The 23,350-nt window shown below is 40.7% G+C and overlaps 1 protein-coding gene across 2 annotated transcripts in view; it reads left to right on the top strand.

Moving 5' to 3' along the window:
• The first annotated feature begins 2,407 nt into the window (after positions 1–2,407).
• LOC146361206 (SH3 domain-binding protein 4-A-like) overlaps positions 2,408–23,350 on the top strand; it is a 43,990-nt gene continuing 23,047 nt past the window's right edge. Inside the window, exons 1-4 of one of the 2 annotated variants that reach the window (XM_084922627.1) lie at positions 2,408–2,460; positions 2,571–2,696; positions 13,000–13,168; positions 13,816–16,169. In XM_084922627.1, the coding sequence (XP_084778753.1) occupies positions 13,045–13,168; positions 13,816–16,169 (2,478 nt within the window). In that variant the 5' untranslated portion in view covers positions 2,408–2,460; positions 2,571–2,696; positions 13,000–13,044. Of the gene's footprint in view, positions 2,697–12,999; positions 13,169–13,815; positions 16,170–23,350 lie in introns of both variants that reach the window. The other variant, XM_084922626.1, reaches the window with a different exon arrangement.

Genomic DNA, 23,350 nt, shown 5'->3' with positions numbered 1-23,350 from the left:
GCCTGTATGATTTAACTGCAGTTATTCACAGTCTGAGACACTGAAAATGTTTTTTAGAAATGCTTTTTGAAATGTGAGGGTCCAAGGTGACTTCAGCCCGCTTTATGGATATCAGCCTTGCATTGATCTCCAGTCACTTCATAGCTCGCCTTACAGATATCCATCGCACCCCCGTCGGCCCCTGACAGAGCAGAGTGAGAAAGCATGCGATGTTTGGTCAGATAAATCACAGCGCTTTCATGTTTCTGAAGCTGCTGCAGCATTCATCATGCACAGAGCGATGCTTTCTAAAGTCCTGCCGGTTGTTTCTTTTTCTTTTTTGGGGGGATGTGACCAAACTGTGAAATAAGACATGAATGCGAGAACTGAATAAGATAAAGAACTCATGAATAAAACGCAATGATTCATCCTATCTTCGTGTTCACATGTGAAATGGATTCACACAATTAGCATGGCGTGCAAAGGTACAAATATGACGCTTTGAGCTTTGAGTGATAAACTGAAGGCAGTGGATACAAATCTGATGGGTTTTTTATGAGATTAATTGGGGCATTGCATTTTAATTTCCTCCCTTTCTCCTTCTCCAGCTGTTGATCTAATTAGCGGGCTTGTTGGAGACTTTGGGTGCTGCCTTTAAAAGCTCCCTCAGGCATGACTGCAGGGGGAGCAGAGAGGCAACAGGATACCTCACTGCAGCGTGGGCGTTTATCTCTTCCACTCATCTCCTCTGTTCATAAAGAGCTCTGAGAGTCCAGTTTGCTCAGCTTTTTGATCAAAGTCAGATCTTTTTGTGTTTTTTTCCTCAGTCCACTTTATATTCAGACTGGTAAAGGTGCTTGATTTGATCTTTTGTGTGTGATGGTGGACTTAGTCTTAAAAGTAGTCAGTCAGTGGGCTTTGGAATAGTTTAATTTAGGACTGGTTAATTTGCCTGCTGACTGACTAGCTGACAGTATCTCAACTCTACTAGATTCACAATACTGAGGTTTGGGAAACAGAACAAATGCTATATCACTATATAGCATTATATAGCATTTGTTCTGAACTAACTAAAGCACAGTTAATTTTTTCTGACTTTTCTGAATGTTGTTAGCAATGTCACCCAGACCCCAGCAGCCACAGAGGGATTTTAGCTCGCTGACAATATTCAGTCACCAAACCATCTTTGAATCGCGGCTCATTAGCAGAGGACCATCCTGCTCTACAAGTCATTAACCCATCAGCTTTATTTATAGACAGGCCCAGTCAGTGCTGATCATTACTGACTCCTGAGACAGTTTTATTGTGTTTATTGACATTTTATTCTCTATTTATGGAAATAACAACAGTTTCATTTTGTTTACTGAAAATTGAAACATGTGTTGGAACTAAATAGATGAAACTTGGCTTCCTTTTATGTCACATGTATCATGGAAACGGTAAGGGCATGCCACATTTATTTATATATTTATATTTAATAATTCTGATTCATTTCATGATTATACTTTTTTAAAAATTCCACAATTTTTTAATTTTATTCATTTTATTACTAATATTTTTTTGCCTTTTCTTTGGAATTTCTGTTTAATAAGCTAAACTTTTTATTTATTATTTTTTTAAACATGTTGTGTTTTATTTTCTTTGTGCTTTATCATTTCTCTTCATCAGTTCTGTTTATCTTCTATTTTTAACAGTTTGTTTTATAATTTTGATTTTTGATTTTACAATTTAGAATTCATTTTACTACAATTTAAGCTTTTTGAGGGTTTTATTATCACAAATTTGCCCTTATTTCTTTTGATTCATTTTATCTAATAATTTATGTGTTTTGTTCCTTTTTACCTCTTAATTTTTTACTTTTGCCTAATTTTGATTAATTTCATTTTATGTTTAGTATGCACTCTGCACATTCTAACTTTAAATTTAAATGTAACTTTTTATTTAATAATGTTTACATTTTTAATTTCTAAATGTAATATTTATTTTTAGCTTATAGTTTATAGATTATAATTTATAATTATTTATAAATATTAGCTTTTATTTAAGATTTTTCCATTATATTTAAGTTTTTACTTTATATTTTATTATTTTACTTTCTTATTTTTAACTATTATTGATACTTTGATTACTTTATTCTATTTCTTCTACTATTGTTTGACAGTTGTTATTTTCATAATCTATTTTTTTTAAATTAAATTTCTTAATTTTTGTTTCAAACTTTTACCTTGTATTTTTTATTCCATTTTTAATTTCATTTTAGTTGTGAATTTTGCATTTCTGTTTGAATATGTGACAAATCAGACGAAAACAATTTTCATAAGACTGCTTCAGTAAAGTAATAGATTACTTTATTGTAACCATCCAATGTGCGCATGTATGTGCATGTGTTATGGCCCCGCCCCTCGTCCTGACGTCACCACTCCTCTCCAGCGTCTGTCTCCAGTCCTCCGGCAGAGCGGAGCAGAGACGGACGATTCAAAGGTGTTGAGCTCGTCTGTAATCGTTAAAAACTTCTCGGACTAGAAACAAGCTCTTACTTTTCTTCTCACTAATTTACCGTTTTTAAAAACAAAATATTGGTTTTTTTTAAGGCAAATGTCGCTGGAAAAAACGGGGAAAAGCAGCAGAAGAAGCGTCGCGCGGCTCTCCATCAACTACACTCTTCACCTTCACTCGGACCGTTCTCTGAGCGCACGGGAATTCCAGCCAGCCGGGAGGTCAGTTCACGTTACAACCAATTTTAGAATTACAGCCTCTGACTCTGTTTCAAAGTACTTAACCGCTCAGTTTAGTGGTTACCTCAGCAGAACTGTGCATGGAGACAAATTCGGCTTTACTCACATGATGATACACGTTATATATATTTATTCAGTTGCGCTGCTTCACACTGACTTTTTACGTACATTTATCCCCCATAATGACTTTCTATAGTGTTTTACTAATATTTAATAGCATTTTCTCTGATAAGTTGTTTTAATGGTGTATAGTGTGTATTGTTATTTTATTTCCCCGAACATTTTCATGTTTTCCTTCCTGACCTTTTTGTCTTATTATTTTATATACTTCCTTTAAAGCGGTGGTTCAAAAGGAGAAGTTCAGCAACAGCACAGTAAAAAGTGACTGGAAATGGCAATTAGAGCTTATTGTCACGCGTGCACACGCTGTTATGCGCGTGCACGGCCATCTCCAGCGCCTCTTTAGCCCTGCAAGTAAGGTCATCTGATAAGCTCAAAATCCTCTCGCTCTCAGCTTCAAGGTTTCCATGTTAAACACTTCTGCAAGAGACCTTTTGTCCTGTTTTCACCTATTCATCTTCATCTGCTTGTCCTCCTCCTCCTCTCCTTTTGCCTCAGCATCCTCCTGACACATCTTCCTCCTTTTGCACTTTTTTCCTGACTCTTCTCTTGCTGCATTCTCCCTTTCCCCCCTTTCTTTTCCCTCTGGTATTCTCCCCCTCCTGTTCCTTCCCAGCCCTGCTGCATCCTTTTTCCCTGCTCTCTTCTCCCACTTGATTTTGACTGCCTACTCTTCATCCTTCTCTTTACTCCCTCAAGTCCTCTTTCTCTTCTCCTCCCTATCCTCTTTTGTCCTTTTATTCACCTCTGTCTTATAAACCTTCACTCCCCCTTTGTATCCTCCTCCTCTGTCCTTTCCCTTTCCTTCATTATTTCCTGTCTTTTCCTCCCTCTCATTTTCCTCCTCTTCCCAGCCTCCTCCACTGAATCTCAGTTAACACACCTTGCCACACGAACCAATCACGATCAAACTGACATCACGTTCATGCTTCCCACACCATAAAACATGGCATACTTAGTTTTTATAGTCTGCAAATTGGTCATCATGACCTCGTGGAACGAGTTGCTGCCTTGAAGTTAGATAATCACGTTTTTACACCTGAAGCTCTTCGGGTTGGTGAGGAAAAAAGTCCAAAAGCAACCAATTATATTCTCATTATCTCCTTCCTTTTAAAAATGGAGCTCTGTCACATTAGCACATCCTCTATTATCACTTTAAAATGGGCTAAACTCCTTTCATGGAATTATAAATGCTGCTAATGTCACCATAGCTCCTTTTGCATTTTCCCTGAATAATAACTTTCCCCCATCACTCAACTCTTAATGCTTTGTAAAGCACCGCTTGGCTGTTTTCCTGCTGGAAATCGAGACATCGGAAGTGAGTTATAGCAATCAAAACGCAAATTTAAGCGATTTGCCGCCCCGAAGCTGACCGGTTGACGTGTGCAAAGTGCCACTTCTTCTTAAACAGCCGTTTGCTGAAGAACCTCCTTCAGCGCGGAGGAGGAAGTGACACTAAAACTGAGCACTTAGCGGGCCTCGTTTACCTGGAAATTCATCCCGAGGGGGCGAGAGAGTGGCGATTGTAATATTTTACGGATGAATTTCTCCGGTGATGAACGGCGGCATTTGAGGGCAGAGCATTTCTGCAGACTAATGTACTTGACCACATGCCAGGAGGAAGGCTTTTTTATTTATTACTTTATTTCTGCGGGGCAGAAATGAGCAGGTCGGCGGAACGTGCTGATTCTCTGTGTGCAGACTTAAACAGAAAAGACGTTTTAAATGTTTTCTACAAAACAGAAGAAGTCCCAGTATTATGGTTGCCCATAACACTCCTTTATTTGCCTCGTCATCATATTATTTGGAGATTTTTCAATAAAGAGTTGAGCCTTTAATTTGATCATTGATGTTGTGCTGGCTCATTTTAAGCTAAGAGAAGATTAATTTAGATAAATAAAAGATCCCTTTAATGTATTTAGCACACCGTTATATAACAATCAGCAGTAGCCTTCGGTCTCATTGGTAGTTCAATCACTCGCCTTGAAGTTCAGAAAAGCTTACATTAGGATCCGCCCACTTGGCTTAAGGTTGCTGAAGATCATTGACTTCTTTTCCTGTGTGGATGCCCACTGATCCATCTAGGGTTAGGGGTAGATTTAGCATTGTCATGTTTGGAAAAATTTGATTATTTAAAATGTGGTTAAATTACAAGATAATCCTACTCTTAAACAGGTGGTTAGAAGTGACTCAGGTAGATGGACAGGAAGGTAAGAAGACGGTTTGGCAGACAGGCTGATAGACCGACAGGTGGGTAGATAGTCAGATGGATAGGCAGGTAGGTATGCAGAAAGAGTGATAAACAGGTAACTAGGCAGTTAGGTAGACAGATGAACATACAGATAGGTTTGCATATAGGTAGGTAGGTAGATCATAGATTGATAGATGGGTAGGTAGAAAAATCACACACATACCATAAAAAGTAAACAGTTTAAATATACAATTAGTTGCATATATATATACAGGATCGAGGCATTACTGTAAATGGACTGACAGGGACATTTCCACCTACACTGGTGGATCAACAACTCAGCATCCAGAGTATCTTAATTATTCCCAGTAATAGAATCAGAATCAGTAAAAACAGAAAATAAATGGATGTCTTGCAAGTGTGATTCACTTCCACATTGGCTTCACTTTATACAGTCTTTACGATCAGCATTTTTGGGGGTGGTTTAATTCCCTGTCCTTTCAGGCTCCTAGAAACATCTACGGTGGCCCACAGAGACCAATCATTAAACTCCTGTCCAATCAAACCAACTGAAAGAGAAGGTGAAACCACTAATTAGTGGTGACCGTTATCCTCATTCATTTTTAATTTCATTTGGCAGCATGCGAACTTCCAAGGACATCTTTGCCCCGGAGTTCTTGCTTCATTTCGACCACATCGCAGGTGTAAACACACGTCCCCTGGTGCATGCTGGGGGCAAAGCTGCATCGCCTCGGGCAGGCCTTGTCGCCACTTGACTCAACTCGACCTAATGTGTTTGCGTCTCGAGGTTGGCACTGAATTAAACCCGAGAGCCTGTTCTCAGTTTCCTGCAGAACAGATGAAAGAGCTGACATTTAGTGGAGCTTAAAGTCGAATCAGACTGGCTTTTTGATGGCTCCAGCTTCACTCTTTTGCCGAAAGAGTTGTTTATTTTTCACATTAATGGAATGTGGAGGTTTTATCTCATGTTTACTGTTTGAAGATTTAGCTAACAAGCCTATAAAGGTGTTTTTATTTCATCTTACTAAACTGATCTCCAAGAATTACAGTACAAGAGGAAGTGAGGAGCTTACTTTGGGGTGCTTGATCTTGATTTAGGAGACTTTTAGTCCTGCTTTGATCTGACATTGCTGCCTACAATAGATATTGTAGGTTAAGTTTAAGGCTTTGTCTTCCTGCCAGCAGATGTGTGCTGCCCATCAGAAACAGCCATGATGGAAAAATGATAAAGTCTCCATGAGCATATGGCTGCTGGAAATAGTCATTACAGTTACATTCATCCACAGGGATTAGGACCGGCCCACTCTCGGCTAATTAAACTTTCGACTCCCCGATGTGCTCGCCGCTCCTGCGCTCCATCAGCCTGACCGAAATGTGTGGATAACTCGTAAACATTTTGACAACTCGCATGTGGATGCAATGCAAAGGCTGGCCAAGAAGCGCGCCGGCAGCTCACTGCAAAGCCTCTAAAAGATGCTGTTTTGGCATTTTCACTGCCTCTGAATTGGAAATTTATCTGCAAACATGAAGTAGAACACAAGTGGGAGAGATCTTTTTGCTCTCTGAAGTTGGAGTTATTATTTCTGTATCTCCTCGGTTCTCAGAGGCGATCAAACAAGCTTGTTTCTCTCTTGTCCTTTTAATGACTTGTGTCATTTTCCTCATCAGATCCTAGATGGGGGTTTTTCTTCCCTGACAAAAGTTAGAGCTTCTAGCACTCCATTTTTCTCAGAGCTGAACCTCCTGCAGTGAACTCCCCCTCCCTCACCTGTATCTGTCAGAGCCATCCTCACCTCCCGCTGCATTTAGCACTGATTGTCGTGGCATTATATCAAAGAGAGGACACGGTATTTTTGTCTGCTGGCTTGTTATTGATAGCAGCTGAGCCGGCTCGCTGAGTGCTCATTTTTGAACAGGAAGGAGGGGTTTTATCGATGAGCCGCACGCTCAGGAAAATTAAATGTCACCTCAAAGGAGTTTGACCGGCTTTCAGCGGGAGCTCCCAGGTGAACATTTGCAGCCATTAAGCAATTCCCCCACTTTCTCTTCCCTGCACACCCCACATCTGAGAGTCCACCTCCGCTGCAGTTTTGTTTAATCTCCAGAGAGGCAGATGTGAAAATATCAGCAGGTTTGCAACGGAGCAGCTGAAAAACTCAAGGATAATAAACACATGCATGAACCAAAAGACTAGAGGAAGTTTTGGGGTTTTTTTCAGCTTTAATGGAGATAAAATGATTGTTCATTAAGGTAGAGTACTTAGTGTTTGAGCCACTGTAGTAGAGCTGAGCACAAAAAGAATAACCAGAGAACATTTCAACCTTGACAGTGGCGAGGATGCAAGAAGCCCTGCTGCTCATTATGCTACTGCCCAGATAGATAGGAGACAATATGCACCCCCCTCCCTCCATCACCACCTTCAGAAACCATGGTGGGTATTGGCAGCCTCAAAGAATACAATAGGACGATCAGACTATTGAAATCACCCAACCCTACACTGCAATATCTTTTGTTCGCTCGTTCCTCTCCTTACATTCATCCTTCTTACTGGCACTAATCACTGACTTGGTTTCATCAGTTTATACTGTACACTAGTATTCAATTGGATTTTTGTCCCTTATTCCCAGTGAAATGCTGGCGTGTCTTAGCCCACCCCAAGAGTTTAGCTTTGTTTTCTCTCCTGACAATCAGGCTAGAGATGCTTTTTTATCCTCTGAGATTACTAGGCAGTCTTCTTCTTGTTATAGTTTTGCTTTTCTGTCTTAGTGCAGAGTTTTTAAAACTTTTTTGTGCCTAAGGCTAGGGATGGGTATCGAAAACCGGTTCTTGTTGAGAACCGGTTCCTACTGTTTCAATTCCTTGGAATTGTTTGCCATTTTTGCAAACGATTCCCTTATCGATTCCAGTCACCCCGAATGACGTCACCACGTTGCGGAGCGTCATTTACCTGGCAGGAAACATGGCGGCTCAAACGCTCAAAAGTTTGGTTATACTTTACGAGAACGGATGACAACAGGGCAACTTGCAATACTTGCAAAGTAGATATTTCATTTAAGGGAGGAAACACTACGAATATGCAAAAGCATTTGCTCACAAAACACGCGATGACCTGAAATGAATGTCGTGTTTTTAATTCCGCTCCGGACTCGTGAATCTCAACCCAGCAGCAGCGGTAACGTTTGCACGTCCTCTCCCGTTAATGCGGCAGGTAAATAATCAACTAACAGTGCATATTATGTTAGCGCGATCCGCCTTATCACAAAACCTGCCATTACTGTGCATTTAGGTGACCATGATGAGAGAGACAGAGTCTGGCTGGCTCAGATGCTGGCAGTTCTCGCTGCAGTTTACCGGTAGCGTCTCCTTTCAGGCCAGGATAGACGAATGTCACCGAGCAGTGACTAAGTTTGTGGTCAAAGGCTTGCACCTATTTGCCACAGCAGATGCCCCGATTATCGGTAAGTGAATGTGTTTAATTGTAGGCAGGGACATTACTGGATATTCTTGTGTAATTGCTACAGAATAATTTATGTTATACTTTGTTATTGCTACAGAAGAATATTTATTTTATTATTTTACATTTACAATTTTTTTTCCTGGGGACCCTGTGACACCCCATTGAAGAGCCGTAGGCTGGATCTCTTAAGATCTCACTGTTGGGTTTGTAAGGCCATGTTACTCCTAAATTTCTATCTTGTTCAAAGAGAAGATATAAAACAAAGTTCTAAGCTAATCGACCTTAGTGTTCTCCTTTTTTAAAAAAAGAATCGATAAGAGAATCGATAAAGAATCGAATCGTTAAACAGAATCGAAACTGGAATCGGAATCGTGAAAATCTTATCAATACCCATCCCTACCTAAGGCCCATTTTCACAATTTCAAGACTTCTGCACAAAATAGCCTCAGATCAGATCAGGTTTCAGGGAGAATACTAGAGCCTCTTTTTCACTGGAACCTATTCAGTTCGGCTCAACTCGACTTGGTTTCAGTCGTTTTCCATTACAATTGTGTGTGATGTTTGATGATTGAGAGTCTGGGCAGATCCTATGTGAAAAAGGTAGGTTGTTCAAAACATTAGGAGCTGCACCTGTAAAACCTCTGTCACCTCTGCTTTTGAGCCTGGATCTTCTGTTGTCTTATGAAGGCATCTTTGACTGCCCTTTTGCCAGATCTGGATCCAGCAAGACACCTTGTCGCCAGTCTACTAGCATTTACCTTGCCTCCATCACCTTATCCAACACTTTCACACTGTTCACAAATGGCATATCTGCCTCTGGAGTGGGATCTAGCGCTCTTTAAAATACATTTTTCCACACGGGGATTTTTACTTTGCAAGTGCCTTTTCAGCTTGTTTGGCGACTTCCTCCATGGTCTGAGAGCTGCTGATGTCACGAGACAGAGGTTGCATCGCCATCTGCTACCAGTTTTTCTCCTTGCTTTAGGTGGTGGGACTTGTGCACTGGTGGTTAGTCGTGGTTTACTCCACAGAAGTGTTCATTACTCCTCACTGTCAATCAGCGCCATTGATGTGTCACACTTTAATAAGTCCTACCATGCTGTAACTGCAAACAGTCTGGGTTTAGCTGGACTTCCCCTAGAAAGGATTTTTAAAATACTAGAAACTGGTTAATTCCTTGCCTTTTTTTGCAGTGTTAAATCAAAATTGGTTGAGGCAGGACACTCTGACACAGCTGTATTTGGCTCAAAGCACACCATTTGGGAGATCTTTATCATAGGGTGTAGTTGGTAATGGCTGGTTCCCCCCTTGTGCTTTAGAGCGCCTCACAGTCCCTGATTTAGAAACTAGTCATAATCTGACGCTGAAAACACCCCTCTTTGCTTAGAATAATATTGTGAATTCTGACTCATTCTCTTAATTCTGATGCTTCCTGCTATCAAATTACTGCTTAGTCAGCAGTGTTCAGCGAAAAACTGACACCCAGCCATGTTTCTGACAGGTGAACAATGGCTGTAGGTTGATTTAGTTGAACAAGCCCCTGATGAGTCCATCAAATCCACCTCAGCTTCATCTGAATACTTCCTCAGTGCAAGGTTATACAATAACGGCATGTAACAATAATCGTCAATGCCAGACATGTTCAAAGAGAGCTGAGATTTTCACATAGTTGAAAATACAATAATTTCAAAAGGAGTAGGGACCTTAGACAAAGTACTCAGTGTGCACAGATACACTGAAGTTCTGAATATCACAATTTTACACTGAGGATTAACCTCCAACCCAGATGAAGCTCAGTTTTTGATGCTTTGCTTTTGGTTTTCTTTCAGTTTGCAAGCTTTGATGCTGCGTGATGAGAGGGAAGACAGTTTTTAGAAGAAGTTTTATGTTTTAAACCAACAATTTTGTCCTCCAAAACTAGTATTGAGCCCTCTCAGGAACCTCTTCCAATAGTCTTTTTTGTTGGCACTGTTTTGGAGGAAGTTCTGAGCAGCTGCTCAGAGGAAGCAAAAAGCTGGTGTACTCTCAATAATGCATGTCAGTAGCTACTAATAATACTGCAGCTAATTTGCTGTGTTGTCTTTAGTTGTGCGTGAAAGCTGCAAAGCATTACTTTATGAAAATGAGCTGCATGGAAATCCACCTGCACACATTACAGCTCTAATAATGACAATCAGTGAAAGGCATTTTCATGGCGCCTCCTGCAGTCTGTGTTGCTTTAATCAGATTAAAATGGCATCATTAGTGTGCAAATGCAAATGTCCCCACTGTCGCCGCTCGCCACGTCCTGCCGGAATAATAAAGTCTCGTGGGACGTTTTTGCTGCAAAACAATTTCTTGCCGCCCCTCTAATCAGATTCTAGTCCTCTGTTGCCTGTGTGTGTTTTTCAAATTTAATCACAGCTCATTTCTGACAAGGAAATTGGTAACTTGCTTGATATGGTCTGAGATATAAAATAAGCACTGTAATCAGTGGACTGAGTGCAAACAGCCTCTGAGATTGGCCTGCAATTTTTTACATTTCTGTATGTGTATGTTCAAAAATACACATGTGAACAGAACTGAAGTATGTGAACAGAACTGTCCAAATATTTGATAATTAAATCAGTCTTTGTAGTTTTTCTGCATTTTTGTGGTTTTGTCTCAGAACAGGATTGAATGCAGGTATATTTTAGACATTCTCAATACTAAATGATGCCACCAGTTTACAATTTTGTTTTATTATCATCCATCCATCCATTCTGTACCGCTTATGCATTTAAAGGTCGCGGGGGGTCGCATCGATTTAATCAGAGGTTTTGTAATGTTAGATTACAATGTGAATATGGACCTGAAGCTGCATTAGTTTGGTGTAGAAAAACTCAACCACTACCTTTAGCCCACACACACAACATAAGCTGTAGTTTCTGGCTAGTGTGATGACTACAGTTTCTTGGACGCTGAGTACTAGCTAGTTGTGAAACTCTTCCATCCATATTCTACCACTTATCGATGTCCAGGTCACGTGGGTAGCTGTCTAAGCAAAGAGGCCCAGCCTTTCCTCTCCCTGGCCTCCTTTAGTTCTTCTGAAGGGGAATTGAGGCAATCCCAAGCTGGCCAAGGGTTCACCTCAACTCAGGAAGCACTCAGGACTCATTTAGTCAGATACTCAACTCTACTTTGAGCCCTCTCAAACGGTTGAGCTCCTCACCGTATCTCTGAGGGAAAGCTCGAAGGAAGCTAATATTGCCACTTATATCTGTGAAGTATCGGTGATCATATTCTTTTGGTTGTGGCTGTATGACTGGTCAGCAAGACTCCTAATATACAGTAACAGATCGATTTAGTTTTTCCTTAAATCCTACGTCTAAAGGACTCCAGATCAAATTATACACATGCACACTATTAGTATTCTCTATAGTCATTTCAATTGTATAAATGTGCATTACACCATTTCAGTTTTTTAGATTACTTGTTCTTTTTTGTGTGTGTGTGTGTGTGTGTGTGTGTGTGTGTGTGTTATTTTTAAGAGACTCCTTATTTCTTTAAATGTATTTAACTCTCTGTTAAATGAATATGTTACAACACTACAACGCTTCATGAAGCACTTCAGTCAGTCCACACTAAGTTTCCTCAGTGAGCTCATCCATGTTATTGTCCAAACACCTCCCATTCCGCATGATGATCGCTGGAACAGCTCCAACTCTGAAACCTTGTTGTTTCGTTCTTAGCTTTTGAGGATTGTCTCATTTCATTTAATAAAGATGGGCAGGGGAAACATATCTCCAAGCTAGTCAGTGAGCCTGTTGAGTTAGTTGCTAAGGGGGACAATAAGTTTGCAGTGTATTCAAAATGTTGCGCCATCTGTTTGTGTCTTGTAAAGGGTCTAGATTTAAATCTGGGTTGGAAAAGGTTTTTACATCCATGGTTTTGAGCAATCAGCTATCACATAAAGGATATCTAAATACTCTTTGTCTTTGGATTTGTGTGTTCTTTTTGTAGTTTGACTTGCTTTTTAGAAATATCTACTGTTTCATGTTGCAAAGTTTTGAGGATTTGGAAGCGATAGAGGTGGTATAGCATGCAAAGAATTTTCTACACTCTGTTATTCCTGCGAAGAAATAAAAGTGAGCTTCCCTTGTTCTTTACAATATGTTCCTGACCTTCCTCACTGCCACTGTGACCCAGAACTTAAATCTGTTTTGGATTTATTTCTTTATTGCTTTTCAATTGTTCTCATGAATCACATCTCTGTTTCTCCCCGACTTCAACACACTTGCTCTTTGCATTGATTCAGAAAAACACTCCCTGTTCATGCTGGGGCTCATTTCTTTGCCAGCCTTATTTTCTGCTCCTGCAGCTTTGACCTTTGACTATGCTACTGATGTAGAAAATTAGCATTGCTTCTGGAAGTTGCACCAGATTTGCTTGAATGCCTAAGTGAGTGTTCTTGAATGTTTATAATTGGCTGGGTGCTCCCATCCAGTCCCTAAATCCTTTGTTTGTTTCCCATTCAGTTGAAAAGCTGCCGATGAGCCAACATTTTTTTTTAAGTACTGGCCATGGCTGCCCATCGAATCATCAGAGTGACTAACAACAACCACATCCTGTCTCGATGTAAGTCTGAGGGGACGCTCATCGACCTCAGTGAAGGGGTGTCTGGGGCCAGTCTCAGCGATGTCAAAGGTCAGTGTTCAACTGCAGCCACGCCACTTTTGTGCAGTTGCAATGCGTTTGTTGCCCTTTGAGGTCCAAACCCGTGATTCGTTTAAAAAAACGTTTCATTAAATTTCACTTGAAATCTGGAATTTAAATAATTTGTTTTAATTTTTATGCTTTTCATCTTTTTGCAGTTAAATTATTCAGCTAAAAATAGGCTTATTCATTTCCGAGTTCTTTCACTTCACTGGTTTCATCTCATTACAGCTTTGTTTACATGCTCCATATACGCTAATGAGGTGACCTAAATATAGTAAATTATGCAGTAAATTATGCAGTAAATTATGCGCTTCATCTGATCATACACACCTGAGAAAATATAGTTGGATTCAGATTATTAGAGACAAGCTTTTGGTTGTTCTGTGGGTACTGTGGCTATCTTATGATCTGTTTTTACTGAACCACTGACCCATTTGGATACAAGTCTCTCAGGGAGATCCAAAGTACGACTACCTAATTAGCTCAACTGGTTCATTATATCTGTCTCTGATTATGAGACAAGCACTGTTAACTACAGCACAGTGATTAAGTGCACTTACCTAAAGTAGGGCCAAACCAGTTACAAAACTCTTTGCAATCAGGACAACTACAGTGTAATCTCTTTTCTTTTTCAGTGCCTTCTCCGAGTGCCTTAAGGCTGGACACTTCAGCCTCCTATGGAGCTGCACAGGAAGTTGTTGCCATAAAGGATTATTGCCCAAGCAGCTTTACCACTCTTAAATTCTCCAAAGGTGATCGTCTGTATGTGCTGGACACATCAGGGGGAGAATGGTGGTATGCCCACAACAACACAGAAATGGGATACATCCCAGCCGCATATGTCCAGCCGGTCAGCTTCAGGAACTCTTCGCTCAGCGACAGTGGGATGATTGACAGTGCTGGGGAGGGGTATGAGGATGGACTAAAGGAATCTGGAGGTCTCGGAGAGTGGACAGCAGTGAGCCTAAGGCCCTCTCCAATTTACAACAACAGCCACTTTTCTGCAAACCCCTTTATCTGTCCCTTAGATCAAAACTGCAAAGAGGCAGATGTGAGACACTCAGCAGATCTCAATTTCTTTGATGCTCTGGCATCACCATCGACATGCTCCACCTTTAGTACTAGTACAATCGTGAACAATGGGTTTCACAGCTATAATTTTAACAGTACTAACCCCATCAGCCCCATCCAAGAGATTACACCTAACCTCCACAGGGATAATCCATTTTTCAGGAGTAAGCGTTCCCACAGTCTGTCTGAACTGTCCGTGCTACAAGCACAATCAAATGCAGCCTTACCTTCTTCCGGATTCTTCACGGGCCTTAAGGCTCCGTCACCGGAGCAGTTTCAGAGCAGGGAGGACTTCAGGACTGCGTGGCTAAACCACAGAAAGCTAGCCAGGTCTTGCCATGACCTTGACTCTCTGGGTCAGAGTCCAGGATGGGGGCAGACACAGCCGGTGGAGACCAACATAGTGTGCAGGTTGGACTGTAATGGAGGGGTTGTTCAGCTTCCAGACACCCACATAAGCGTGCACATTCCAGAGGGACACGTTAGCCATGGAGACCACCAGCAGATCTCCTTGAAAGCCTTACTAGACCCTCCTCTGGAACTAAATAATGATCACTGCTCTACCATAAGCCCTGTGGTGGAACTCAAGCTCAGCAACATGGAGACCAAGTCTTTCATCACACTGGAGATGAAGGTATCAGTAACTGTGAAGAGAGAGAGCTGTCACACTGCTGAAGTGGTTTGTGTTCGTAGTGATTTTAAAGAAGGGCCTTATACACCAATCCCTAATGCTTACATATACAAGGATACAGTGCAGGTACAGCTGGATAGTCTCGAGCCCTGCATATACGTGGCTGTTGTGGTTCAGTCACAGTACCTCAGCCACAATACAACTGTTTGGGACCACGTGCAGAAGAAGGTAACTTTGGGTGTATATGGACCCAAGCACATTCACCCATCCTTCAAGACAGTTGTGGCCATGTTTGGGCATGACTGTGCTCCTAAAACCTTGCTGGTAAATGAAGTCGGCCGGCAGTCTAGCTCAACTCCGCCAGTGGCCCTCCAGCTGTGGGGGAAGCACCAGTTTGTTTTGGGATACCCTCAGGACCTCAAGGTTGGTTTGTACTCCAACATGTCCAACTACCAGGTAAAGGCAAGCGAGGGCACCGGCATGATTCGTGGATTTCAGGTAAAACTGGGGAAAGTGAGCAGACTCCTGTACATGATCACATCGCACAACCCCAGCAGCATCTCAGACTTTACTCTCAGGGTCCAAGTCAAAGATGCCCTCGATTGTATCCTGACTCAGTTCTGCGTCCAAACCCCACAGCCACCGCCAAAGACAGGCGCAAGGATTACAGGCCAGAGGAGGTTCTTGAAAAAGAAAGAGGTGGATAAGATTGTCCTCTCACCTTTAGCTGTCACCTCAAAATACCCCAAATTTCAGGAGCGGTGCATTACAAACCTGAAATTTGGGAAACTGATAAAAACAGTTATCAGACAGCACAAAAGTACCTATTTGTTGGAGTACAAGAAGGGGGATGTTATTGCCTTGCTCAGTGAGGAGAAAATCAAACTACGAGGGCAGCTGCGGACCAAAGAATGGTACATTGGATACTATCAGGGGAAGGTGGGGCTTGTCCACGCCAAAAACGTTTTGGTTCTGGGTAAGGTCAAACCCATTTATTGGTGTGGACCGGACTTAACGACCACAATGCTGCTGGAGCAGATCCTGAAGCCTTGCAAATTTCTTACTTATATTTATGCGACTGTGAGGACGGTTTTAATGGAGAACGTTGGTAGCTGGAGGGCATTTGTGGACGCACTTGGATATGGGAATTTGCCATTGAATTATTTTTGTCGGACTGAGTTGGACAATGAACCAGAGAAGGTGGCATCAGTTCTGGAGAAACTCAAAGAGGAATGCACCAATATGGAGAATAAGGAGAGGAAGTCCTTCCAAAGGGAACTCATGATGGTAAGACAGAGTCATGGAAGTTTTGGTATTAATGTTACAGTATAACGATATAATGGATGATATTCTTGTTTGTCTATTGATAGATGGCTTAGACCGATCTTGGTGAAGCTAAATAGCTTAAAGGATTTTGTGACAGTTGGTGGAATATAACTTTATTTCTTTGTTTTCTGTAAACTGATTGAAGCCTGAAATTTCCATAACTTACGTTGTTTTTGTAGTCCTTTATGTGTTGCATTTTTCAAGAACACAGACCAGTCATTTCCCACTCATAAACCTAGCTTGGTTGATCTGCCTCACATAAGTATATCTGATTTTTATTGGCTTCATAATATAGACATTAGACATTTGCATAATAAGCAAAAGATCCCTGATTTAATGCCAGGAGAAGACAAAGATTGTGGCTATCAGGGTGCTATTAAGGGTATCCAGTTGTTTTTTTTTTAATCTGCTAACCTGATAACCAGCTAACCAAAGCCCTTCCTATCTCATGAATTACTACTTTTGTGGCAGTCCTCATCCTGCTGCTTCTCCAGTGAGTCTGCCATCCAGTTTCACTATCTTGCTAGTGTTGGTCCTTGTTGGTCTGGAGATCTTGAGGAACCTCCAGCAGATGGAGGACTGGTTCATAGTTAGCTACTTCAAGTTTACTGAGGCTGCAGAGCAAAAACAGGATGTCCAACTGCAACAACAGTGCTAATGGATTTGGAGTTTTGGACACTTGAATACCTGCCTAGGTATTCTGTTTGGCCAAAAAAAAAAAAAAAGACTTGCAGGGAATGTTTGAAAATGCTCTTTTCTCAGGCACTGCCTTTGAGTGCAAGACACTTAAACTTGAGTGCCTCCCATTTTCACCAACGTACCATGGCCTCATTCTCCAGGACTGTGCACTCAACAGTTGTGAAACTCCATCTTTGTTGTCTACAAAAGGTGAGCTTAAAAAACAAAAATCTTACACTGTCTATTAGAGAATGAGGTATTGTCCACAATGGGAAAGTCATTTAGTTACAAACGTATTCAGAAATAGTAATAATGCTGATGACAAGTTTTGGAGCTCAAGGTGACATCTTGAAAAAAAGCAGCAAATTCTCACATTTAAGTCAGAGGGAAAATGGACAGTTTGCTGCATAATCCCTTTGGAATAATGCAAGTTCACAATCGATACATTTTCCGTTATCAGAGCTATGACATAAAGGCGTGAAATGAGTGCCATTCCCCTGTAATCCTCCAACAGTTATAGACTATTGAAGAATATATTCAAGCTCAACAATTCATGCACTTCATTAACATATCAGTAAGTATGGGCTTTTATTCTGAAATGTGGCATATTACAAAGTGTGAGAGGGCTGTCAGCTGTTTGCTGCATCATTAGGTTTGCTCCCCGTCCCTCTTCCCCGCTGTTTTTCTTTCCCTTTCTTTCTCCCCTTTCTTTTCCCCAGTCAAGTCTGTCCCGTATTTAACAAGTGAAAATAAAATAAAATAAACAATAAAAGATGAATCAAATAGACCATTACGGCAAGGCTGGGATGGTCCATTTGGTAAAGTAAATCCGTAAGCCAAACGGGACAGGCAAAAAAAAAAAAAAAAGGTTTACTCTGTGGTGGCAAAAAGAATCACATCTCTCAGCCAATCAGAAGAAGTCGCCATTTGATTTATTGCTTCTTTGCTGGAACAGCCATCAACATAATGTCTATGCACTGTAGTAGCCTACAGTGTGACACAGTCTTGGTGTGAACTGGAAGGATTTGAGAGTGCGTGCTCACGCACATGAATGGTAAACAACTCATCTTAGAGCCTGAGGTGGGCTCACAGTGGAAACGGCCATCACATGAAAAATGAAGGTGAAAATAAGGAAGAAAATCCTGTAAAGGGAAAGCACTGAAATGAACCTTAACATCTGCAGTTTGGGGTAGGAACGGCTCTGTGAGGCACATGCAGGGCGGCCTTGATGTGTTTTTCTTCTCCAACATTGCTGGCACCCTGAGGGAAGCAAAAATAGTCCTGAGACATTTCCATCACCAAACGGCATTATTCTGAAAGTACTTCTGCGACTGCTGCTTATCCGAGCAGAGTTGATGAAGCGTGCACGCGCTGTTGCTACAGCTCGGTGCGACTGCAGGTCACGGCCGCCGGAGCAGGTTGAGGTGAAACGCCTTCCTAAATGGGACTTAGAAGTGTAGCTGTTGCTCATTTTCTCCTGATGCATTCTGCCTCACTGTTTTGTTTTGGTTTTTTTCCAGGGTAACTTGATTGTAGCTACCTCTTGCTGTATGGCTGTAAGTCATATCATCAGCCCCATAATCAGCCATCCTGCACAGGAGGAGCGCTCTTTTATGTTTCATAAAAGGCTTTTATTCTGGCGAATACCTTCAGCCCCTGCTGAAGCTTTCCAGCTTGCTGTGTGGACAAAGTGTGTCTTGGCTTTCTTATCTCTGAGCCAGACTTCATCCTTGACTCCACTGAACTCTTTTTTTTAAAATGTTTTCAGAAAAATGAAACAAATACACGCACGTCTGTCACTGAAGTCCAGCAACTTCCTTTCATCACCAAGGACAGTTAGAAATGTGTCCCGCTGACCTCAATAGAAAGATTTGTCCACATGGTTTACAGAGTTAGACTGATGTATTATAAGGGTTGTTTTTTTTCTGTGTGATCTAGCTGAATGCTGCTGCAGAAAAACAGCCTTTGACCTGTTTTGACCAACAACAACCTAAAAATGTCTGATTGCTAAGCTCTTTGAACTGAATTACACTTAAAGTCTCTTTGAAAACTGATAAATCTCATAAAACTAGCCTGTGTCTCAGGCTTAAAAGCTCACTTTAAAAACATATTTAAAGATTTAAATAATACACTACCGTGCAAAAGTATTGAGCCAGCCTTGAGCTATTGTCTTGAGCAATAGTTTCTGGCTTTCTGAAGGTGTTTCAAGGTTTTTTGGGGACATTGGTTACTTTTTCACTAATTTCCAGTCCAGTCCTTGTACTTGCACATTGTTTGTTTAAGCCACTTAACAATTAAAAAAATATGACAGGGGTGACATAGTGTTGTGTCTACACATAAAGGACAACTTGGCAAAGAACCTTTTTTAAAATTGTATCTTTAGGCACTTTGTCAATAGCAGCCTGTCACAAAAGCACATAATTTTCACGTTTCCCAAGTAGCTGTTACTAAACAAGGCAAATAGGGGGGAGCTGAGGTATCCCAAATTACACAAGAACTGGAGTGAAAATCTGTGGCAACAGGTCTGATGGAGTGATGAATAAACATTTGATGTTTTTGGTACAGATCATCTTCAATATGTACAGAGGAGGTGAGGATCTAAAAACAGTGATCCCAAACACACTGCCAATGCAGTGAAATCATACCTGGATAGAAAAACACACAGTGGAGCACTATCAGTCATGGATCGGCCTCCCTGAGCCCGGACCTCAACATTATTGAAGCAGTGTTGGGTCATCTTGAACAGAACAAAAGGCAGAAACATCCAAAGAAGAGCTTTAAATGTTCTTCAAGAAGCCTGCAGAACTATTCCTGAAGACTACTTAAAGACATGACAAGAAAGCTGCCTAAGAGAGTTTATGATGGTGCAAAGAAATTTAAAGAACATTTATACCTTTTAAGTACTCATTCATACTCTAGGTCAGTCTGATATTTAAGTTTTGACTAACTTTTTGTGTTCATCACTAGAAGAGGTTAAAGTCTTTAAGTTTCAATTTTCCTCTGTAAATTTTACTGCCTCTTTTTGCCCTCCACAGTGGATTTAAGGCATGGGCTTCTTTATAGTTTGATCATTCACAGGGAGCTGGTTGATGTTAATATGAGGTTAAGTATTGCTGAAAACAGCTGGCGGCAGTTGCAGCAGCTGGTGATGAACTGTGAAAATCAGGATAAATTAGGTTTATGTGGCAGAGAAACAGAAAACCCATCTCACAAATCCAAAATGATAGTAAATATTCCTCATTTACATGCTTCAAATAATTTGTGTTTATGTATCAAAGAGTTTTTTCTTCTCCTCTCACTTAAACCAAAACATGTTGTTGACTAACTCTGCATTTGGATGATGGTAGCGTTGAAAAACACGAGTCTGATCTCAGTCCGAGCGTAGAAACTGCAGATCGTCTTAGTGCCAGTGTTGGTATGCTTGACAACCTCATCTTTCATCAAATAAATAACCAAAGAGAGATACTTTATCTGAGTGAATACAACTTTGAAAGTTTAAAACTTTACAGATGATAAAAGGTGATGAAGTCAAAATATATGTTATTGCAGTACTCATCACAAAATGCTAAAAACTACAGTAATATCGTATCGTGGGTGAAATATTGCGATAGTATTGTATTGTGGTGTGTCTGGTGATTTCTGCTTCTATTGCCATCAGTGATTCCAGTGAGGAAAACATTAGGTGTGCTACACAATATGGAAGACAACCTGGAAGTTTGAATCTTTCTTGGCAGGCAGGTTTATATATATATATATATATATATATATATATATATATATATATATATATATATATATATATATATATATATATATATATATATATATATATATATAATCACTGAATGGACAGATTTCCAATATCCAAAATGTCTTTTCTTGTTTTGGACTTAAGGTTATAAACTAAAATTCAGGTAATCATAGCTTCTGTGGGTTTGGATAAGGTTTGGCTGCACAACAAGATGGCTCAATGACTAGATATTTCAGTATTTAACCAGCTGCCTGAAGTGGTGCTTAATTTTTTTATGTGCATTATACCGCTAGTCATTATCTTTTATCTTCCAGAACAAAGGCGTTTGACTTTGGTACTAAATTTACATCTTTTATGGTTTTGCCTCATAGCATTGGTTTTTTTTTAATTGAACAAATGAGACTGAGTATTATGATCCTGTCACCATTTGTTTGCCTAATTTGTCTGTTCAGTTGATGAGATTTTAGGGTGTATTTGTCATCATACCCTGAACACAGCTCATGGACTCCTTAAAACTCTCCCTGGGCTTTATGTCCAGACTCATCTGGACCTTATTGCCTCCTGTTGTGAAAAATTCCTGCTGCAAGGTTTTCCCCAGAGAGCGGTGAATTGTGTTAATCAAGCTGCAGGAACAAAAGACCTGAGGCTTGAATTACCAGATCTTCTCCTCAAAGGAAAAAATGGCTCGTCTTATGTAATTGTTACTCAACAAAACACTGAATGAGAACCAGCGGCTTCAAAATCCTCGATTAACAAACAAGGCATTCATTGTGTTCTCTGGCTTTTACTTTAGCTGGACGAGACCTGCAGGAAAGAATGCCAGATCCACAGTAATCGGTGTGTCCGAATCAGGATACAACCAGCAACACAGGGATTATATGACTAAATATGTTGTGGGTTTCCTAGAATCAAATTCAGGTCATACTAAAGGTCACTTGTGTATGTTAATGACTTCCTTGGAAAGATGTGTGAGGAAAGCAGGATGAACAAAGACGGGTTAAAGATTGATGATCGATGATGGGTACAAACTCTGGAAGTAAGTATCTACATCTTGATGGGATGTCATTGGTTCATTGTGCTGCCCTGTGGTTTCTGTTATAAGAGAGGAGTATGGAAATTATCCTTTGAGGGAACAGTGTGAGAGCTGATAAAGTGAAGAAGAATAATTTTAGACATGAGTTGATAAGAACAGGTTCCTTAAGTGGAACAAGTAAATTTAAAGTTCCAAATGATCTGATTTTTGATAATAGCATTTGAAATAACCCTTCTGAAATGTCACATTAGCATGATTCCTCTTTATAACTGAAAAAAACCCCACTCCACGTAGCTGGTACGAGGGGTAGTGGAGGCTCAAAAAACACCTTTTTACTCTGTGGTTGGTTAGGCATCAAAAGCATTGTGGTTAGGGTTATATTTCAGCGTAAAAAAAAGATTCTCCTCGACATCAAATGTTTATTAAAAGTTCTAACTCGTGTAAAGGTGACAATACTGGTGCACGTTTTACATACCCTAAAGCTTGCTTGACTTTGAAATGTAACTATAGGCTGCAACAGCTTGCACAAACAAGTGGGACTGCTTACTGCTTCACTGATTGATGCCTCTCGTGTCTGTCAGTAGATAAGTGGTGAGGCTTTTAGCTTAACCTTTAAAGAGCCAGCCTGGCAAATTATAGCACACAGGTATTCCAAGTCCTTTTATAAAATTAAACATAAGCAGCAGCCAGGTGCTGCTAATCAAATGCACTTGATTAACTGAGTAAGTGTGAGTACCTCTATGAAAGCAGAAGGTTTGGCAGTTTGCTGGTCTGAAGCATCCAGGAATGGACGTCCCAGCAGACCGTCAGACTGTGCAGTGCCCAGAGAAAGTGCAAAAATACAAGAGCTACATCTTAGACTCTACAGACCTCAGTTAGCATGTTAAATGTTAAAGTTCACAACAGCTCAATTAGGAAAAAGACTGAACAAGTATGACTTGTTTGGAAGGAGAAAGGTTCATCTTGGTAAAAAGAACATGGGAGCACAGCTTAGGTTTGCAAAGTACAGACAGAAAACAAAGTGGAGATGTTTGGATACAGTACACAAAACCAAGTCAGCTTATCAGCACAAACACCTCATACCAGCTGTCAGCACGGTGGTGGAGGGGTCATGATTTGGGCTTTTTTGCAGTCACTGAGTCAGACCATGAACTCCTCTGTATACCAAAGTATTCTAGGATCAAATGCGAGGCCATATGTCTGAATGCCCAGACCAAACTGGGTCATGCAACAGGATAATGATCCAAAGCACAGCACCAAATATACAACAAAATGAATGAAAAAGAAAATAATCAGGGTGCCTCAGTGGCCCAGGCAAAGTCCAGACCTCAACCAGATTGAAAGGCTGTTGCGGCACATACAGCACCTCTCATCCTGTGACAGCTTGTATAGGCTTCAGTCGAAATGTAAACCTAACCAGGAAGTGAAAGACAAACTAAAAAATGTATTTGTCTGAAAACAAAGTGCCAAACAAAACTACTGAATCATGGAGTCCAAATCACAGACTCCAGGCTGTTGCTAGTTTGAAGTAATGCCATTAAACACAGTGTTCATTTTGTAAATTATATTCCCTTTTAAGGTGAATACCTAGTGACTGACTATTAGGCATGTAGCTTTTCCTCAGTTTGTGACTCATCATGCCTGGTTTCAAAAATCAAAATGCACAAATTCAAGATGAGA

This window comes from Perissodus microlepis, chromosome 23 (assembly GCF_051167445.1).
Source record: "Perissodus microlepis isolate ML-2025 ecotype Zambia chromosome 23, ASM5116744v1, whole genome shotgun sequence".
Lineage (NCBI taxonomy): Eukaryota > Metazoa > Chordata > Actinopteri > Cichliformes > Cichlidae > Perissodus > Perissodus microlepis.
Note: the sequence above shows the minus strand (reverse complement) of the source record. Positions and strands in the feature narration are given on the sequence as shown.